This window comes from Nyctereutes procyonoides, unplaced genomic scaffold (genome assembly GCF_905146905.1).
Source record: "Nyctereutes procyonoides isolate TBG_1078 unplaced genomic scaffold, NYPRO_anot_genome, whole genome shotgun sequence".
NCBI lineage: Eukaryota > Metazoa > Chordata > Mammalia > Carnivora > Canidae > Nyctereutes > Nyctereutes procyonoides.
This window is the reverse complement of record NW_026575020.1, coordinates 19916290-19933713: the sequence shown is the minus strand read 5'-3', so window position 1 is coordinate 19933713 and position 17424 is coordinate 19916290. Positions and strand designations below refer to the sequence as shown.

Here is a 17424-nt window from a genome sequence, read left to right as displayed (position 1 = left end):
ATTTTGGGCATCAGATTATAGGACATAGGTCAGAAACTCCTAGGGGATTTGTCATTTAAAAGCACAAATTACAAAGTAATTTGATGGGTTCTTCTGAGAGAGCAAGAAGAGAAGGATGGTGTTGAGTAGACATAAGCACATTGTGAAGAGGAAATAAAGATACTGTTAAAGCTAAGGGAGAGGAGTTGATAATCTAGTTCTTCTAGTAAGAGAACTAGAAGAACTTAAAAAAAGGATATCTGGATCCCATAGCCAAAATTTTGATAAATAGCTAGATATGCTGTTGGAGTGTGGACATTTGCCCCGAAGGGGCAGGGGGGTAGCACTTTTTTTACTTGATTTGCTTAGAGCAAAATGAAAAAGGAAATAGGCATGGTTACCGATTATGGGACTTGCCCAGAAAAATGTTTTCCTGTAGTGCCGAGAGCGTAGATGAGTTACTAGTGACAGAAGCCAGTGGGAAGTGGTGGTTTAGAGTGGTTCTCCTCCTCCTCGCCTTTCTTAAAGTATGTGGTTTTTATAATCTGCTGCAGTGGAACCTGCCTGTTGCTGTGTATATACACCAATCACTGTCACCCTCAAATAAAAGTACTTATTGTAGCTTTTTAGAAATACAAACAGCATGCTCTGAACTGAAGGGATCGTGGTAGAATTGCAGCCTACCTAAATCAGAAGCTTGTATTGTGAGGAGAAAATACATTTCTTTGTGGCTTTTCCTTCTTCTAGTTGTCAGGTTTAACAAAGCGGTTGACCCAACAAGCTTTTTCTGACCGTAGGACTTAAGAAACAAGATTTATTTAAAAGCAACTTTAAAACTTATATCTAGGGGATCCCTGGGTGGTGCAGCGGTTTGGCGCCTGCCTTTGGCCCAGGGCGTGATTCTGGGGACCCGGGATCGAGTCCCACGTCGGGCTCCCGGTGCATGGGGCCTGCTTCTCCCTCTGCCTGTGCCTCTGCCTGTCTCTCTCTCTCTCTGTGTGTGACTATCATGAATAAATAAAAATAAAAATAAAAATAAAAAATAAATTAAATAGAACTTATATCTAGGAAAGTGGGGAGGGCCACTGTATGGCACCATTTACCTTGGAAAGAGGAGGAAATAAAGGTTTAGAGTAAATTTGCATTTGATCCTGGTTCTTCTATGCACTAGCAGTGTGATCCTGGATCCATTACTTAATCTTTCTGAACCTCCATTCCTCATCTGCAAAGTAAGAGGAGAGTAACACCTACTTTGGGATGGTAATAATGAGAAGTAGAAGAGGTATCATTAACAGTACTTAGTAAGTGGTAACAGGAGCCTACTATTAATAACTATAGAAGCAAACAATAACTGAATGGGTTATTTTGGGTGCAGAACTTGTGCCTTCAGCTTATCCTTCCAGGGGCTGCTTCTGGAAGGACGTAGAGTTGCAGCTTATTGCAGAGGTCCGAAGTGGAATGAGTAAGGATGTGCTTTGCAGCATATGGGCTGGTAGGTCTTCATCTTGGGAGTCCCGCACTAAGAGGAAGGAAATAGAATGATATGTTTCTAGACACATATCATTCTTTCCCTCCTACCTGGCTTCCTATAATGTCCTAATTCTCCCTCATTTCTTTCCTGGCAGGTGGCTGTGAAAAACAATATTGACGTCTTCTACTTCAGCTGCCTCATCCCACTCAACGTGCTTTTTGTAGAAGATGGCAAAATGGGTAAGTACTTCCTCCTGTCCTTCTGCCAGATATACCTCTGCCCTTCCTCTGAATGTCAGGCCGAGCAAAGCCCAGAAGTACAAGTTTTTTTTTTGAGATTAAAAAAAAAAGGGAAGGGGGATAAAGCTGTTTTAAAGGTCTAATGCTTGCTAAACATATTTATCCTCCTGAGTCACAGTTGTTCTTGCCTTGCTGTTGGTCTCTATATCACATTGCCAGTTTTCTGAATAATCCAGTCACACCAGCATAGAGTAAGTGGTTTAGTGACAAAGAGATGTGGATTTGAGTCTCACCTTGACTGTGTATTCGCTGTGTGATTGTAACAAGGTGCTTAACTTTTCTGAGTTTCAGTTTCCAAGTTTGCAAAGCAGAAATAGTTATTATAAAGGCTGGGTGAGGTAATATATGCAAATTTAACACTTAGCCAGCCCTGTACTAAGTTCTTACTGTCTCAAAATAAGAACTCAATAATTCGTAATAAACATTAATACTCCCCTAGTGGCTATTGATGTTTCTCTCTTCCCCTACTTATGAAACCACCATCTAATAAAACTCACTTATACTGATACATATTAATTATATTGGCACTTAATTGATTTGATCCTTATAATGGTTTTTTGGGTAGGGAAGCCAGATGTAATTATATGTGATGAAATTAAGGATCAGAAAGATCCCAAGACTTAACCAGAGTCATGAAAATAGTGGAGCCAAGACTATACCCTAGATGACACCTTCTTCCAGTGTGTCTTAGTGCTACTGATACAAGATTCATTGATGTGGAATGTGGCACCTCTGCATAGCTAAGAATTGGCTCCAGTTCCAGGCTGCTCCTGGATGTATTGTAAGAGCCAGCACTCCAAAAGAGAAATGGTGTGAGGCACTAGAAATCATAATATTGACAGACTGTGCACATCCTTTCTTTCCCTCTGCCTCCCCGTACAGAACGCCAGGTCTTCCTTGCAACATGGAAGGATATTCCCAATGAAAATGAACTTCAGTTTCAGATTAAGGAATGTCATTTAAATGCTGGTGAGTAATGACTGAATTTCATGTGCATCTTACTAAGTATTTGAAAATGTTGTCTTACCTTTTCTTTCCACATCTACCTGTTTCTGGTGGGTACATGGTAGATATTTGATTTGGTAAACTGCTCTTGAAAAACGTGGTGTTTTGATATAAGTACTAGATTACTAGTACTAACAGATTTAGGAAACAAATTTAGGATGGGTCCATCCACCCAGTTCAGTAGTTGAATGTGTGTTAGTCATGTCACTTGTGAGGCCTGTGGTGATCCTCGGGTGATTGAAGCGCCACTTGAGTATATGCATCCCCCCAGAGATGTAAAGGACTCTCATCCTTTGTCTTAACCTCTGTGGTATTGAAAGAAAGGTGACTCTCTGAGATCCTTAGGTAGAATCTTGTGTTCATTATTAAATAAAAATACATCATAGTTGATTAAATCAGCCTCTTTTTTTCCTGGCCTTGAATCAGCTTTCATATGGTGATACTAACCTCTTTAATCATCATTAAAAGGCCCCAGACCCTTCTGTAGTTAATTTTATTACTATAATAGAATATCAAGGCAGTTACCCAAGAGGAGAAATAGTAGCTATCAATCTCTAGGGCTTGATACCGATAGGGCTTATCTCACACAGTTTTCCCAGAAGTGGAAGGGCCCTGAGCTCTGCATTGTCCCACCTTGGTCCCATTTGCTCTTTTTTGAGATTAGTATAAGGCTTTCTGAGTTTGACTGAAAATGAGCCTTGGTGCTTAGTCAGTGCCTTCTCTTTCTTTTATCTCTTTCTTCCTCGAGGATTGGTAGTTCTCAGATGGGGTTTCCTGCGTGCTGCCCTCCCAGTGTAGCTAGAGCATGACACTGGGAGGAAGAGGCAAAATGAAACTATGGAGAAGGGGGAGAAACTCACTGTCCTCTCCTTCCAACCCTTTCTTCTTAATTTTCATTTTTCGGAGCTCTATGATTCATCCTCTGTGTTCAGACAAATCTCTTATGAGGCTTCCTGAGCCTTTGGAGAGGTGTCTGAGGAGGTAGTCTTCTGTAATTTGTTTTAGTAACTACTAAGTTGATTCTCTTCAGGAATACCACACATTTACCTTCTTCCTAACATATTCCTGCTCTAGGTTTCTCACCCTGACTGGTTATGTGTGTATGTTTATTAAGCAAAACTTAAGTTTTTGCTGCATTTTCACAAAAAATCATACTCAAATTGAGCTGCTTTTGGTGCCATATTCTAGGTAGATGACAGTGTTATCTGTCCTCTGTGAGACTCACGGTCAGTTACTACAAACCTCATTTCATGAATGTAGGAGCTTGGGTATAAGCCATGCTTTTCAGGTGCAGAATCCAAAGTAGCTCATGGTGAGAACCAGAGCAGATCCTGTTAGAGAAGCAGCTTCCGTACCCATCTTGGAAGAGATACTTCATTGTAGTCACTCTTATGGTAATTGGTCTTATGGCAACATTTCTTGTATTACTGTCCTGAGAATACTTGTCCCTCAAAGAATAAAAGGAGGTTCTGTATCAGTTAAAGCTGAAAACTGCAGTGTGTGGCAAGCCTCTGCTAGAAGTTGCCCTTGCATGTAAGCAGACATAAAACCTGAGGACTTCACTGTTGAGGAAACCTGTTTAACTCAATGTTAATTGAATTTATTGACCATGGAATTTAAAATTACAAAATGCTTATTAACATCTTGTGGAACACAAGTGTTCCTTTTTTTTTTTTCTTTTCTTTTTTTTTTTTTTTTTTTAAGATTTTCTCTTTAAATAATCTTTACACCCAACATGGGGCTCCAAGATCAAGAGTTGCTCCACTGGCTGACCCAGCCAGCTGTCCCAACACCAATGCTCTTGAGCAAGATCTGAGAAACACTGGCCTATAGAGAACAAAGAAAAGCCAGAATAATTGGAAAAAAGGTTTGGTTTCAGACATCCAGTGTGAAAGAGAAATGCTTTTTCAAAAAGAAAAAAAAGTTTGGATGACTGCGGGTTTTAGTCTGGCCTGCCAAAATAATAAAGATCCCCCTGCTTCCAGATTGGAGTTCTGAACCCTTATTGTACCATCATTTATGATCTTTGCCAAAAAAGAGGTGTCTGGCCTTTCTCCCAGTGGGGCCGTGTCCTTTGCTGTAGCCTGGCACAGTTTTTCAGAAGCAAATTCAGTTTTGATCAGTTCTGCCATGGCTTCATGCCAGTTCCTCACTGCCTTGGGTGCTCCAAATACCAACGGATGAGTTTTTTAGTGACATACTACTTTATAGCAGTGCCACACATGGGGTGGAAAAGAAAACAGCCATTTTTGTTTTCTCTGGGAGCCAAAGGCCATCATTTTCCCCACACTAAATCAGTGCTAATCTTGCAGGACCACTTCCTGTACTAAATTCCTTTTCTAGCTTTTCCTCTGCATCCAGGGTCTGGAGTGGCCCGGCCTTTACATTTCTTTCCAGTCCTGAGGGTTCTATTAACAGTACGTTTCCAGGTTTGGTGCCTTCTGATTCAACACTTTGGGTCTAGCTGGGAGCTAAAAATACCATCCTTTCCAGCTGATCTGCCCTAATCACAACAGCACCAACACTTTAAATAGCTTTTCTGTGCCAGAGTAGACATTTGACAGATGGAACTCTGAGGGCTATAGGAAGTCACAGGCTTCAAGGACTTTACCAACCTAGCCTTTTTTTTTTTTTTTAAAGGATTTTATTTATTTATTCATGAGAGGCAGAGACATAGACAGAGGGAGAATCAGGCTCCCTGCAAGGAGCCTGATGTGGGACTCGATCTCGGACCCCAGGGATCACGCCCTGAGCTGAAGGCAGATGCTCAGCCACTGAGCCACACAGGTGTCTTCCAGCCTAGCCTTCTGCCTTTACTTTTGCTCTTCTATTTCTTTCTAGAGAAGAAACAAGAAACCCTCTTCCCATGCCTTAATAATGAATCTGATTTTAATAGAAAGATGTGTATGATAGAGGTGCTTGTGGGACCACTAGTTGTATAAACACTAGACAACTTTAAATCATGAAAGCACTACCGTATGGATCTCCCTGCTTGCTAGCACTTATCATCTCTAGTGGTGTCAAGAGTTCTATATGAATCTGTTTGGCAGCCTACCATGATAGCTACATTTGGGGTTAGTGTCTGTCTGACACCACTATCTTAATAGCACAAGAATGAGTTGCAGCTCTAGAAGAGAATCTTTCCAGCAAGTAGTTTACAAGCCTGTTTTTTTAATTGTTTATTCTGAAAAGCTCAGTGGCATGATGTATCTATACATACAAGTTAGGCACTACAGTTAGGAACAGATCTTTCTTCTGGTGTGGGGACTTTGGTAGGGGTGAGTTCTGTTTCTCTGTTTTGCTGTAGTTCTCTCTATCCTGTGGAACATTTCATAAATGAAAGGCTTCGCTGACCAGCATTATAGTTTGGTTGCTCAAATGGTATAAAGTGTTGTTTTCAGCAGTCAGAGTAGTTTTGGACTTGGTTGGCCCTAAGTGCAAATTTCCCCTTCCCATTCTCTAATACAAGTACCGTCCTCACTCATTGCTGCTAAAAGTGTGACCTTAGCTACAGTAGGAAGATGAAGATCACATCCACACCTCCTCAGACTCAAAGAGCCAACTTTGGGAAAGAAGACAAATGAACTAGAAGAAATCACATCTGGAAGCAAGTATAAACCTATTTGACATCTTTTTTTTTTTTTTTTTTTTTTTTACTGTATCCTTTGAGGCAAATCTCCATGTCTTTACATTGCCTTCTCATTCTCAGACTCTCACAACAGTGGTAAGATGACATCTTATTTCCCAGGATTCAGGTAGATGAAAGGAAAAACTATGGCATTTTATCAAGAAGTATGTATATTCCAATCAAGGGGCACCTGGCTGGCTCAGTCAGAAGAGCATGTGGTTCTTGATCTCAGGGTCGTAAGTTTGAGCCTCTTGTTGGGTGTAGAGATTACTAAATAAGTAAATAAACTTTAAAAAAAACAACAGAAGTGTATCTCAGTTTGGCTGGGAAGCCTCCTTAAGTCTGGTTCCCTTTGCTATTCTTTTTTTTTTCCCTTTGCTATTCTTAATAAGAACATTTAGCATAGTCTGATTACCCTTTCTTCTATGCGTCCTCAGGTTCAAACCTAATATCTAAGATTTATAAAATTGACTCACACATACTAATGTTCTGGAGCCCTCCCTTCATTTAGTTTCTGGTAGAAGTCTTATACAGCCATTCTGTAGGGGCAGAGCCAGGTCTCTGGCCAGAATGTTTCCTAAATGTATTAAAGTTTACCTTCATTCAGCTTGTTTATTATACCTGGCTGTTTGCCACGTTTTCTGATTCTGGAAGTATGTTTTTGTGCTTCCATTTCTTAGCCTGCCCTCTCTTCTGTAAGTGGTGAAATGATGAGAAGTTTATAGGAATCTGGGCCTGGTTGTATACATGGTCTAAGAACGTGTCTGTGCCTGTGCAGCAAGGCAGCTCTTCAGTAAAGGCTCCTGTGTGTTTTCTGTTTCCTTGGAAATGGGCAAGAGCCTTGAAAGTTAGGAATGGCTTTTAGAACTTAAAACAAGCCCCCCCATGTCTTTGAAAACAAGACTTTCCTGTCAAAATGCATTAGCCAAACTCCAGCTGGTGGTGTTGCTTAGCAACTCTGTCTAAGCCCCCAGAGCCCTTCATTATGGGAAGCAAGGTGGCAGAACTGCCTGACCCCCAGGAAGGTGGTTAAAAAGCACATGGAGGCCCCTCCTCCAACAGTTTTGCATATAGCAGCCCTGAGATAGACTTTCTAGCTCCTTAAAGAAAGCCGGTTCTTAAGCTATAGTTGCTCTGCTTGGTGTTAGTGAAAACCTTGGAGGGAAAAGGGAAAGAGTCAAGTAACAGCTAAATGTGGTACAGATGTCTAACGACTGGGCTTTCATGCCTCCTCCCCTGAGCTCTCATTGGTCTGAATGTTGGAGAAAGACATAGGAGCAAGAACTGCTTCCAAAATTAGCTCACATCCAAGTAGGTGGTGTTTAATGCCTTTGGCAATACATATGTGTCAGCATCTCCAGCCGTGGAGCCAGAGGTTTATTCACAGATGTTGATGGCAAGTACCCATTATGTACCGTGGGAAGTGTGGGGATGAAATGCTCCAGGACCCCTGTGCGCAGAAAGCTTCCTCTCTCAGAGCAGAGAAGCCAGCCATCATTTGCATCCCTTTCCTAGAGAGCACAACAGAATAGGATGGATTTTTATGTGGAGAATTCCTGTAGTCAGCATGAGTAATTTAGAATTCTCATGAGAAATGAACATCATAAACTATCAACAAAGCAGTGTGTATCATCTCTATTTTTCAAGTTTCTTTCTCTGATGCTTCAGCATCTTTCCTCTAAGCAGTAAGAGAACAAGAAGAGCAAAATGACCTTTCATTCCAGACTTTCATGTCTCTTTGATGTGGTAGTTACAGGGAAGACCTCAGATGCCAGCCTCTTCTCACCCTGGGTTGGTAACTGCAGAGGCCTCTGCTGGGACTAGCAGTCATGGCTCAGGGCATATAGAACCTGGTGGCATTCATCTTAGCACACCTTCAGTCTTTATCAAAGTCTTTGCTTAAGACTTTTTCTTTATTCATTTGGAGACATGATATTCCCTACAGGCCTAAAAAATCATTTACCTGCTTAAAAAAAAAACTGTTAAGCATCCAGGTTAATAAATTTGACTTGCAGGATTTCTGCAACTCTGTGCCCTTTTCTAATCCTGGCAGTTGAGGCCAGAGTGGCTCACAGTGAAGTGAGTAGCGACTTGGGGAGTAAGTGTGGATTTGATCATCAGTCTGTGTATCCCTGTAGCTCTAGGATCAGTGTTCGAGAAATGAATATCAACATGGCAGTCACTGTGGCACCACCCATACACCCATTGCTGTCTTTGTCTTCTTCGGAGCATTTTTATCTGTCTAGCATCTAATTTAAGATCACCAACTCTGCTGATTCACCATAATCTCCACAGGTAACGTTTACACTAATGTTTAGTTGCACCTTACTCTTTTTTCTGCCCTGGAATCTGTTAGACACTTAAAGAGCCTCTTCCTCACCCTACGCTATTGTGGCAGAAGGGCTTTCTGAAATGTGTGATGGTACTCCTCAGGAGATTGTGGACATGTGGCTCGTAAGGACATGAGGACGTCAGAAAAGTTAAATGCATTTGTTTGATATTTTAACTGAAGGTGTTGGATTTTGAATCTGTGTTTCTAGACACTGTTTCCAGCAAATTACAGAACAACAACGTTTATACTATCGCTAAAAGGAATGTGGAAGGGCAGGACATGCTGTACCAATCCCTGAAGCTCACTAATGGTATCTGGATTTTGGCTGAGCTACGTATCCAGCCAGGAAACCCAAATTATACGGTAAGGCTTTTCTTGAAACCCAGATGGGATGGGTTTGAGGAGGGAAGTTTAATTGTTTAGCACTGTGGAAAGGACTGGGGGAGGTACTTCAGACCCCAGAGAGCCAAAAAAGCCGTTAAGAAGTCCCCAGTCACCTCCTTGGAAGACCTTCTCCTAAGGAGGGCTGTGGACTTGCCCTGGTATAGGCTGAGCTACTCAAGATACTCACCTAGCATTTCTGGTGCTCTAACAAGCCACTGAGAGGGTTGTTGACATAGCTCATTTTGACAAGGCCTTCTTTCCTACTTTTGGCGGTCATGAGCTGCTAAGGCTGTCAGAGTCATAGACCTGTGAGCCCTGTTGTAGCAGCATCCTATGCGCCGAAGTGTCTGCTGAGAAAGGTGCAGCAAAACTGTAGTACACCTTTGGAAGACTACAAGGGGACTGTGGTGTGGAAGACTCCTTTAGCACCATACTGGACTAAAATTAAAGTTCTGGCAATATTTTTAGAGCAGGAGGGATTGCCTGGAAAGACAGAGACTGACCCTGCAGGCACCGGACATTTGTTTGCTCTAATGACTCTCCCAAAAGGATGCTGCTTGTCATCACATTTTGTAAAATAAAAGCCCTTGGGAGAGGGAAAACATCTTATTCTTATATTATCTTTGAGGTTTCTGTAGGCTATTTTGAAGGAAGGGACAGAGGAGAATACAGTTCAATATTGAGTAACTCTGAAAAAGCTGAACAGGAGATTAAGGGAGCATTTTAGAGAAAAGCCTGTGGCTGCATTCCTTAATTTTAACAGCCAATTCTGTTTTCTTTAGCGTACGTCAAGGGAATACTACCACCCAGAACTGAGAATTCTTGGTGTTTTCCCCACTAGTTCCCTCCCTTGAAGCAGCTAGAAGAGTGTGTGCGTGTGTGTGCACGCGCGTGTGCATGCACACACGCACGTGTACATGCATAGGCACATGGGCTTGATTCTATCAAGCTAGATATTTGAGTGGGAAACTTCAGGCTTCCTCCATGAAGTAGACACTCCTCCCACCCACCTTCTCCTCCAACAATCTCATCTTTTTTGGAAAGAAACTACCCCATCATTTACTTTGAGTTCCCCGAGAAAGGAAAAAGCCCTTCTGTGTTGTTCCTGGAAGGGCATGTCTTCTCTGTAAAACCAAGATCTTGTGAAATAACTCCCTTTTCTTCCTTAGAAATGTGCTCAGAGAGAGAGAGCGTGTGTGTGTTTTGTTTTGTTTTGTTTTATCATTCATTTTGTATACATTCTTTCATCTCAGTTAAGTTAAAGAAGCATATGATTTACTCCTAGTTTGAAGATAAGGAAACCAGAGTTAAGAATGATTAGTGACTTGGGGTGCCTGGGTGGCTCAAATAAGCATCTGACTCTTGATTTTGGCTCAGGTCATGATCTCAGGGTTGTAAGATCAAGCCTCATGATGGGGGTTCCACACCCAGCACAGAGCCTGCTTAGATTCTCTCTCCCTCCCCCACCCTCCAAAAAAAGAATAATTAGCAACTTGTTCAAGATCATATAATTTGTTGATAGGTATGTTGTGCTTAGAATTTGGATCATCTCCTGACCCTTTCTACCGTATTCATTGTAAGGATAATGAGAATTTTGAAAAGGACCTCTTAATGTCACTCTCTTAAACATAATTTCTTTAACTTTTTTTAACTTTTTATTTTGAAATAATCTGAGACCCACAAAAATTTTTGAAGTGGTTCCAAGTTCCCAAGTGTCTTTCACCCAGTTTTCCCCATTGATAAGATCTTACACATCCATAGTACATTTTCTTTCATTTTTTTTAAAGTAGGTTCCATGCCCAGCATGGGTCTCGAACGGATGATCTGGAGATTGAGAAATGCATGCTTTATCAACTGAGCCAACCAGGCACCCCCATAGTACATTTTCAAACAGGGGATTGATATTGGTACACTATTTAAACTATAGACCTTACTCAGATTTTACCAGGTCGTACATTACTGTTTGTTGTTGACAGTGGTGGTTGGGAAGTAGACAGCACTGCGCAGTCTTATCACATTTGCATAGATTTATATAACCACTACCACAGGCAGGACTTAGAACTGTTCCATCACCACAAAAAAAATGATGTTCTTGCTGTCCCTTTATAGTTAGACTCTCACCCAGCCCTAAGCGTGGGCAACCACTCATGCTTTTTTCCATTACTATAATTTTGTCATTTTGAGAGTGTTATATAAATTTAAATTCATAGAGTATGAAACCTTTTGAGATTTTTTTCCCCATTTATGATAATACCCTTGACATTCATTCAGGTTGTTAATGCATCAATAGTTCTTTTTCATGACCAAGTAGTAGTCCCCTATATGGATGTACTACAGTTTACCCATCCACCTGTTGAAGGTCATTTCTTCCCCTATATATATAGTTTTTTCATTTTGACAGTTTTTATTTAAAGTCATATAGGAGATTCCTATATTCCTGCTTCTTCTCAATTGTTCTTTATATTTGCTCCTTTCCTTTCCTACTTGGTGAGATTTGGCTTTATGTTCAGGGATCTTTTTGCAGTCGTTGTACAGTTTTACTCCAGTGATAACCATCTTGCCAGGGTCAGTGCCCACATGGACAGTTGCGCCATCCAGCTTCTCTCGCAGCACTCATTCAGTGTAGATGAGATATTTCTTCCCGTAAACCTGAACTACTTTGCCAATTTGCTGACCTTTGTAAAGTGTCCTCACACAACCCGTACTTCATCATCCTTTCAGATGGACATGGATTGCACATTGTACTTCTGTCTCAGCTCTTTGGAAAGAGGGGAAAACATAAGCTTCCTGTAAATGTGGGAGGGTACATTGAAATGCCTTTTATGGTTCCTGCTCCAGTCAGAAGTCACAAAGGGATTGAACTTCATTTTGGCTGCTGGTGCTTCAGAAATGGCTGCAAAAGGAAAGGGCCCCCAAATATTTTTTAATTTTTATTAAATAATTATAGATTTATGTGCACTTGTAAGAAATAATCCAGTGGGATTTTGTTCTCATGGTGCCCCTTTTTTTTAAAGATTTGTTTGTTTATTTGAGAGAGGGGTGGGGGAGAGATAGAATGTCAAGCAGACTCCCCAGTGAGCACAGAGCCCAACATAGGGCTTGATCTCACAACCCTGAGGTCATTACCTGAGCCAAAACCAAGAGTTGGATGCTTAACCCACTGAGCCACCCAGATGCCCTGACTCATGGTGCCTTTTTATAGCCATACCCACCTTCTTCTTTCCTTATATTTATAAATGGTAAATTTGTTTATACTTCCTTCTCCTTTTTCCTGTTTTCCATCCATCTGGTGACTAGGTTCCTTCTGCCCACAGAACAATCCAAATTTTCCATCACAACATCTGACACAGACCTAATCCATTCCCCTAAATGGTGCTACAGACTTCAGAATCCCTCAGGTCCATTCCCTCCCCTCCATCATGCTAAACACCCATTACAATATTCATGAAAGGAAATCTGGGGGAATCCCTGGGTGGCTCAGCGGTTTAGCGCCTGCCTTTGGCCCAGGTCGCGATCCTGGAGTCCCAGGATCCAGTCCCACGTTGGGCTCTCGGCATGGAGCCTGCTTCCCCCTCCTCCTGTGTTTCTGCCTCTCTCTCTCTCTCTCTCTCTCTCTCTCTCTCTCTCTCTCTCTCTGTCTATCATAAATAAATAAATAAATCTTAAAAAAAAAAAAAAGGAAAGGAAATCTGGTTGAGCCAGTACTAATGCATGAGGACTGATGGTTCCTTAGCCTCCTAAGAGGTTGATAAATCACTTTCCCCCACCCCTTACCCAGTTCTTACTGTATTTCATTAGGAAAGTATGTTTGTCTTGTAAGGATGAGGTCCTATCACTCCCAAGTTGCTGCATCTTATTTGGAAGGTAACTTGTCTCTGATGGAAAAGTATGTATGTATTCCATACTGTAAACCAGAAGTGGATATGTTAAGTCCTTGGCTTACTTACCATGAGAGGTGACTCTTCTTTCCATGGTGGTTCTAGATGGGTGACATTCCTGAGTGGTTGGGATTAAGGATGTGTCACAGAAGCAGACCAGTTCAAAAGTTAAAACCCTAGTAAGATCTCTTTTCCCTAAGGAGCCTTACAAAATGAGACCCAAAGTCCTAGATTTATTTTATAAGCCAGATTATTTAGCTACTTTGTTCTTTATGTATGTTTCCCTTGTACTTTCTTCAGGATTTAGCAAAATGCTTTTTCTTTCTTTTTTAAAAATTCATTCTAGCTTGTCTTCGTTATACTAGTTGGAAAGCAAAGGATAAGTTTAAGTTGAAACCTGACCCTTTGTTAAAGATTGGCATGGCTTAGGGAGGGGAGTATGATATGATACAAGGGGAGGGAAAGGGAGAGATTGATTGATTCTTCCTCATCACCCCCATCTGCTCCACCCCAAAGAGCAGCAGAAACTCCGATCCAGGCATGATCGATCCATGATGACTCCCCTGTCCTCCCAGTGCTAGCCTTGGCAGATTGGGCTTCTGTAGGCAACATTTCCTTTTCAGTCATGGACCCCACCAAAAAAAAAAATCAGTCTCCCAACTGGTAGATCTTCAAGTATTGTTACAAAGAATGTGGACAAAAATATTTGGAGGAGAGGAACCACCGCTCTTTAGTCTGGGAGTTAACTACCATAGGCTGTTCTTACTCGTTTTAGCTTCCTCTCCTCCTCCTCCTCCTCCTCTGAACCCACTTACTCTCCCACAAGAACTTTCCACAACATTGACAGCAGAGAGGCTGTGGAGGAAGAGGTACAGAATTGCCTATTCTATAGAGAGCTTGAAAGTCAGGGACATGCCTATAGCTGCAACTTTGACCAAATAGGGAGCTGTTTTCTATGCATATTTATACTCTTAAATTAGTTGGGGCTTTTTTTGAGAGTTTGGGCTCTGGGGGGGGGGGGGGCTTTTTTGTTTTGTTTTGTTTTTATATTTGTCAGAATTGCTTTCTTGATTAATGTCAAGTAACAACTTTGGAAGTGCATTAGAGACTGAATATTATAGCTGTAAATAATAGAGCCTTTTTTGATGTTCTTTTTTTGGTTTTTTGCCCCCCCCCCCTTTTTCCCCTCTGTGCCTAAGGTGGAACTGGAACTCACAACCCCTGAGATCAAGAGGCAGATGCTGTTCTGACTGAGCCAGCCAGGCACCATGGGGTTTTTTTTTTTTGCATTTTTTAAGTTTTGAGGATGTGAGTTTTTTCATGAAATTTGGGGCTGACCAATATTTTGATATTTTTGCCAAAAATATTCTCACCTTTTGTACTGTGTGAAATCATCTGGTATCTCTGATAATAAAGAGGTAAAATAATCTAAAATCTCATAGTGCTATATCATTAAAGACAAGTTTTGCCTGTCTCCCCTAATAGATAGGGACAACAGTGCCAGCAATGCAGAAAGCAGATGTTATATTTTCTGGTTCTTTTTTTTTTAATTTTTATTTATTTATGATAGTCACAGAGAGAGAGAGAGAGAGAGAGAGAGAGAGAGAGGCAGAGACACAGGCAGAGGGAGAAGCAGGCTCCATGCACTGGGAGCCCGATGTGGGATTCGATCCCGGGTCTCCAGGATTGCGCCCTGGGCCAAAGGCAGGCGCCAAACCACTGCGCCACCTTGGGATCCCATATTTTCTGGTTCTAAAGGCAGTTTACATGCATCTACTATTACATTATTTTTAATAATATTTTGCCTACTCTGATACAATCAAGGATTTCAAGTCTAGGTCTAAGTTTTGTTCTCATGGACCCACACAGTGAAAACCTCAGTGTGTAACATTAAAATCTTTTTAAATGTTTTCATCTTGGGCAGCCCAGGTGGCTCAGCAGTTTAGTGCCGCCTTCAGCCCAGGGCCTGATCCTGGAGACCCAGGATCGAGTCCCATGTCAGGCTCCCTGCATGGAGCCTGCTTCTCCCTCTGCCTGTGTCTGCCTCTCTCTCTCTCTCTCTCTCTCTCTCTCTCTCTCTCTCTCTCTTTCTCTCTCTCTCTCTCTCTCTCTGTCTCTCATGAATGAATAAATAAAATCTTTTAAAAAAATGTTTTCATCTTGATTTGGTAATTGTGGGACTAGAAGAAGAGAGGTGGCAGAGGAGTGACACCAGGAGTATATGATTTGCCTTTTCAGTGAGGCAGTGAGTAAATAAGGAAGCTGTTGCCATGAACTGCTGTCTGCTTATACTGAGTCTCTCTGTGTTCTTGTTTTCCTTCCATAACATGTTTGTTTGCATCCTCATTGTAATACAGAAGGGTATCTTGGATGTACCTCACTTTTTTTTTTTTTTTTTTTTTTTTTTTTGTACCTCGCTTTTATTTTACTTGGTTTCACATCCTCTTGAACTGGGCCTGAGATAACCATCCTTGTCTGAGTGAGAGACTGGGGCAGGTAGTGGAAGTGACCACCAACAAGTTAAGGTTTAGCCCTTCCCTTCTTGTTTGGTAAGAACTCTGTGACTATCAGCAGAGCACTGGAGCAGTTATTCCCCTACTTTGATGTTTTTAGTATGGATGGTTCCCAACCTCATAGACGTGCTGAGAACGTAGGTAGAAGACATAGTACAACATGACATTGATTGAATTAGAAACTGAAAACCACAGAACTTCTTAACAGAATCTCCTGGTTTAGCTTCTGACTGATGGAAGCTCCTCTCTTTGAATCAGGAGATTTCCTTGAACTGAGGGTGGGATATCTTTTGAACTAATGCCAGCCTCCATGCTAATCTTCTCCTTTTCCTCCTAACAGCTGTCGCTGAAGTGTAGAGCTCCTGAAGTCTGTCAGTATATCTATCAGGTCTACGACAGCATTTTGAAAAACTAACAGACAGGTCTGGTGCCCTCCAGCCGCCCCGCGATCGGTGCAAGCCAAGAATTCTTAACTGGAAGAAATCGTCTTGCCTCATAGAATCTGAACCCAAACACACTGAGGCCACCCACCAAGGTAGTGACTAGTCTAACCTGTGCTAACATTAGGGCACAAGCTGTGGATAGTTTTAGCTTCCTGTGAACGTTTGTAACCACTGCTTCTGTCACTTCCCACCTCCTGCCCCCTGCCACTGCTCTGTCCTTACCTGTGAGCTTCTTCATAACCTGCCGGTGGCTGGCATTTCTGAGAGTAGTTTCAGATTTTGTCATTGAGAGCTCATTTCAAAAGCAGAAAATGACAAAAAATATTAAAGCAAGGAAAAGTGTCACTGAAACATAAACTGCACTTTATCGTTTTATATTTTTGTACATATGAGAGATGGAGGGAATAATGTACCTGGTAGAAAGTGTTTAAACAACTGGCCATCATTAACCACATAATCCTGGAGGAAGAGATGCAGTTATTTGCCTATGCTGGTTGTACTTCTCTTATCTGTGGCAACTCTGGCCCTGCTCATTTTGGTCTTCACTTTTTTTTTTTTTTTTTTCTGTATCCCCTCCTCAAACTCTTTCCATGTGACTCTCCCTACCCTACCTATTACCATCTCAGTTGATAGCTCTGCAGTCAGGAATGGTGGTCTTCCTTGAATGGTGTTTTAAGGTGCAGGAAATAGGTAGGGCCCATTGGCACTAAAGCTGAGAGAAACTAGAACTTACTGCATTCCTTTTCCTCAATCTAACCTGCAGATAACACTGATCAAGGAATTTGAGTAGAGATTGGGAACAGGAACCAAAATGTGCTGTCCCCTCTCCCTCCCCTGGATTTAATTTAATTCTCCGGTCCAATTCAGATCTAAAATCATGGTTTTAGAGTTGAAACAGACTTTAACTTATCCAACCCTGTTTTTCCTAAAATGGAAAAAGACAAAAGGCAAAAAAGATGTTAACTACCTGTGGCCTTTTAGCTGGTGAGTAGCAAAGCAGAGGGCGGGAACTGGGTCTCCTAAATTCCCATCAATGTTGTTTTCACTACAGGAGTGTCTCACTAATTTTCCGAAAGGAAAATGTCTTTCTCTTGCCTTCTCTGTGCCTGCTTTTTTGTGACTCTTCTCACACTCCATACTGATTTTGGCACTCCATTCATTGGCATCAGAGTATCTTCAATTACTGGAGGGTAAACCCAGATGCCAGAGTGAGAGAGTAGCTAAATATTTCCCCACATGCTCCCAGAGCCCCAGTTCTTGAGGCCAGCAGGGTGGGTGCAGAGATGAAGTGAGCTTAGAGAGGTCACAGACTCACTTTATCCCCTTAGCTCTCTGATCTGCCTTGTTACTTAGGCTCTATCGCAGTCGAGACCATCTTGGAGGGTCAGGCAGTTCTTGACCTCTCTCTGAAGGTTGGGAGATGTGAAGTCTCCTTCCTTAACACTTTGGGTGTGTTTTGTCAAAGAATGCTTTGTGCCCAAAGCACCAACTG

General features: G+C 41.8%; 1 protein-coding gene and 1 pseudogene across 2 annotated transcripts in view; one reads left to right on the top strand and one right to left on the bottom strand.

The window, feature by feature from the left end:
- The window catches only part of AP2B1 (adaptor related protein complex 2 subunit beta 1), a 130419-nt gene extending 114130 nt beyond the window's left edge, over positions 1–16289 (top strand). For both annotated transcript variants that reach the window (XM_055320854.1, XM_055320846.1), the window contains 4 exons: positions 1605–1689; positions 2632–2718; positions 8923–9077; positions 15830–16289. In XM_055320854.1, the coding sequence (XP_055176829.1) occupies positions 1605–1689; positions 2632–2718; positions 8923–9077; positions 15830–15904 (402 nt within the window). In that variant the 3' untranslated portion in view covers positions 15905–16289. The remainder of the gene's footprint in view (positions 1–1604; positions 1690–2631; positions 2719–8922; positions 9078–15829) is intronic.
- LOC129509040 (60S ribosomal protein L26-like 1) lies at positions 11430–13170 on the bottom strand (annotated as a pseudogene).
- Positions 16290–17424: the final 1135 nt, after the last annotated feature.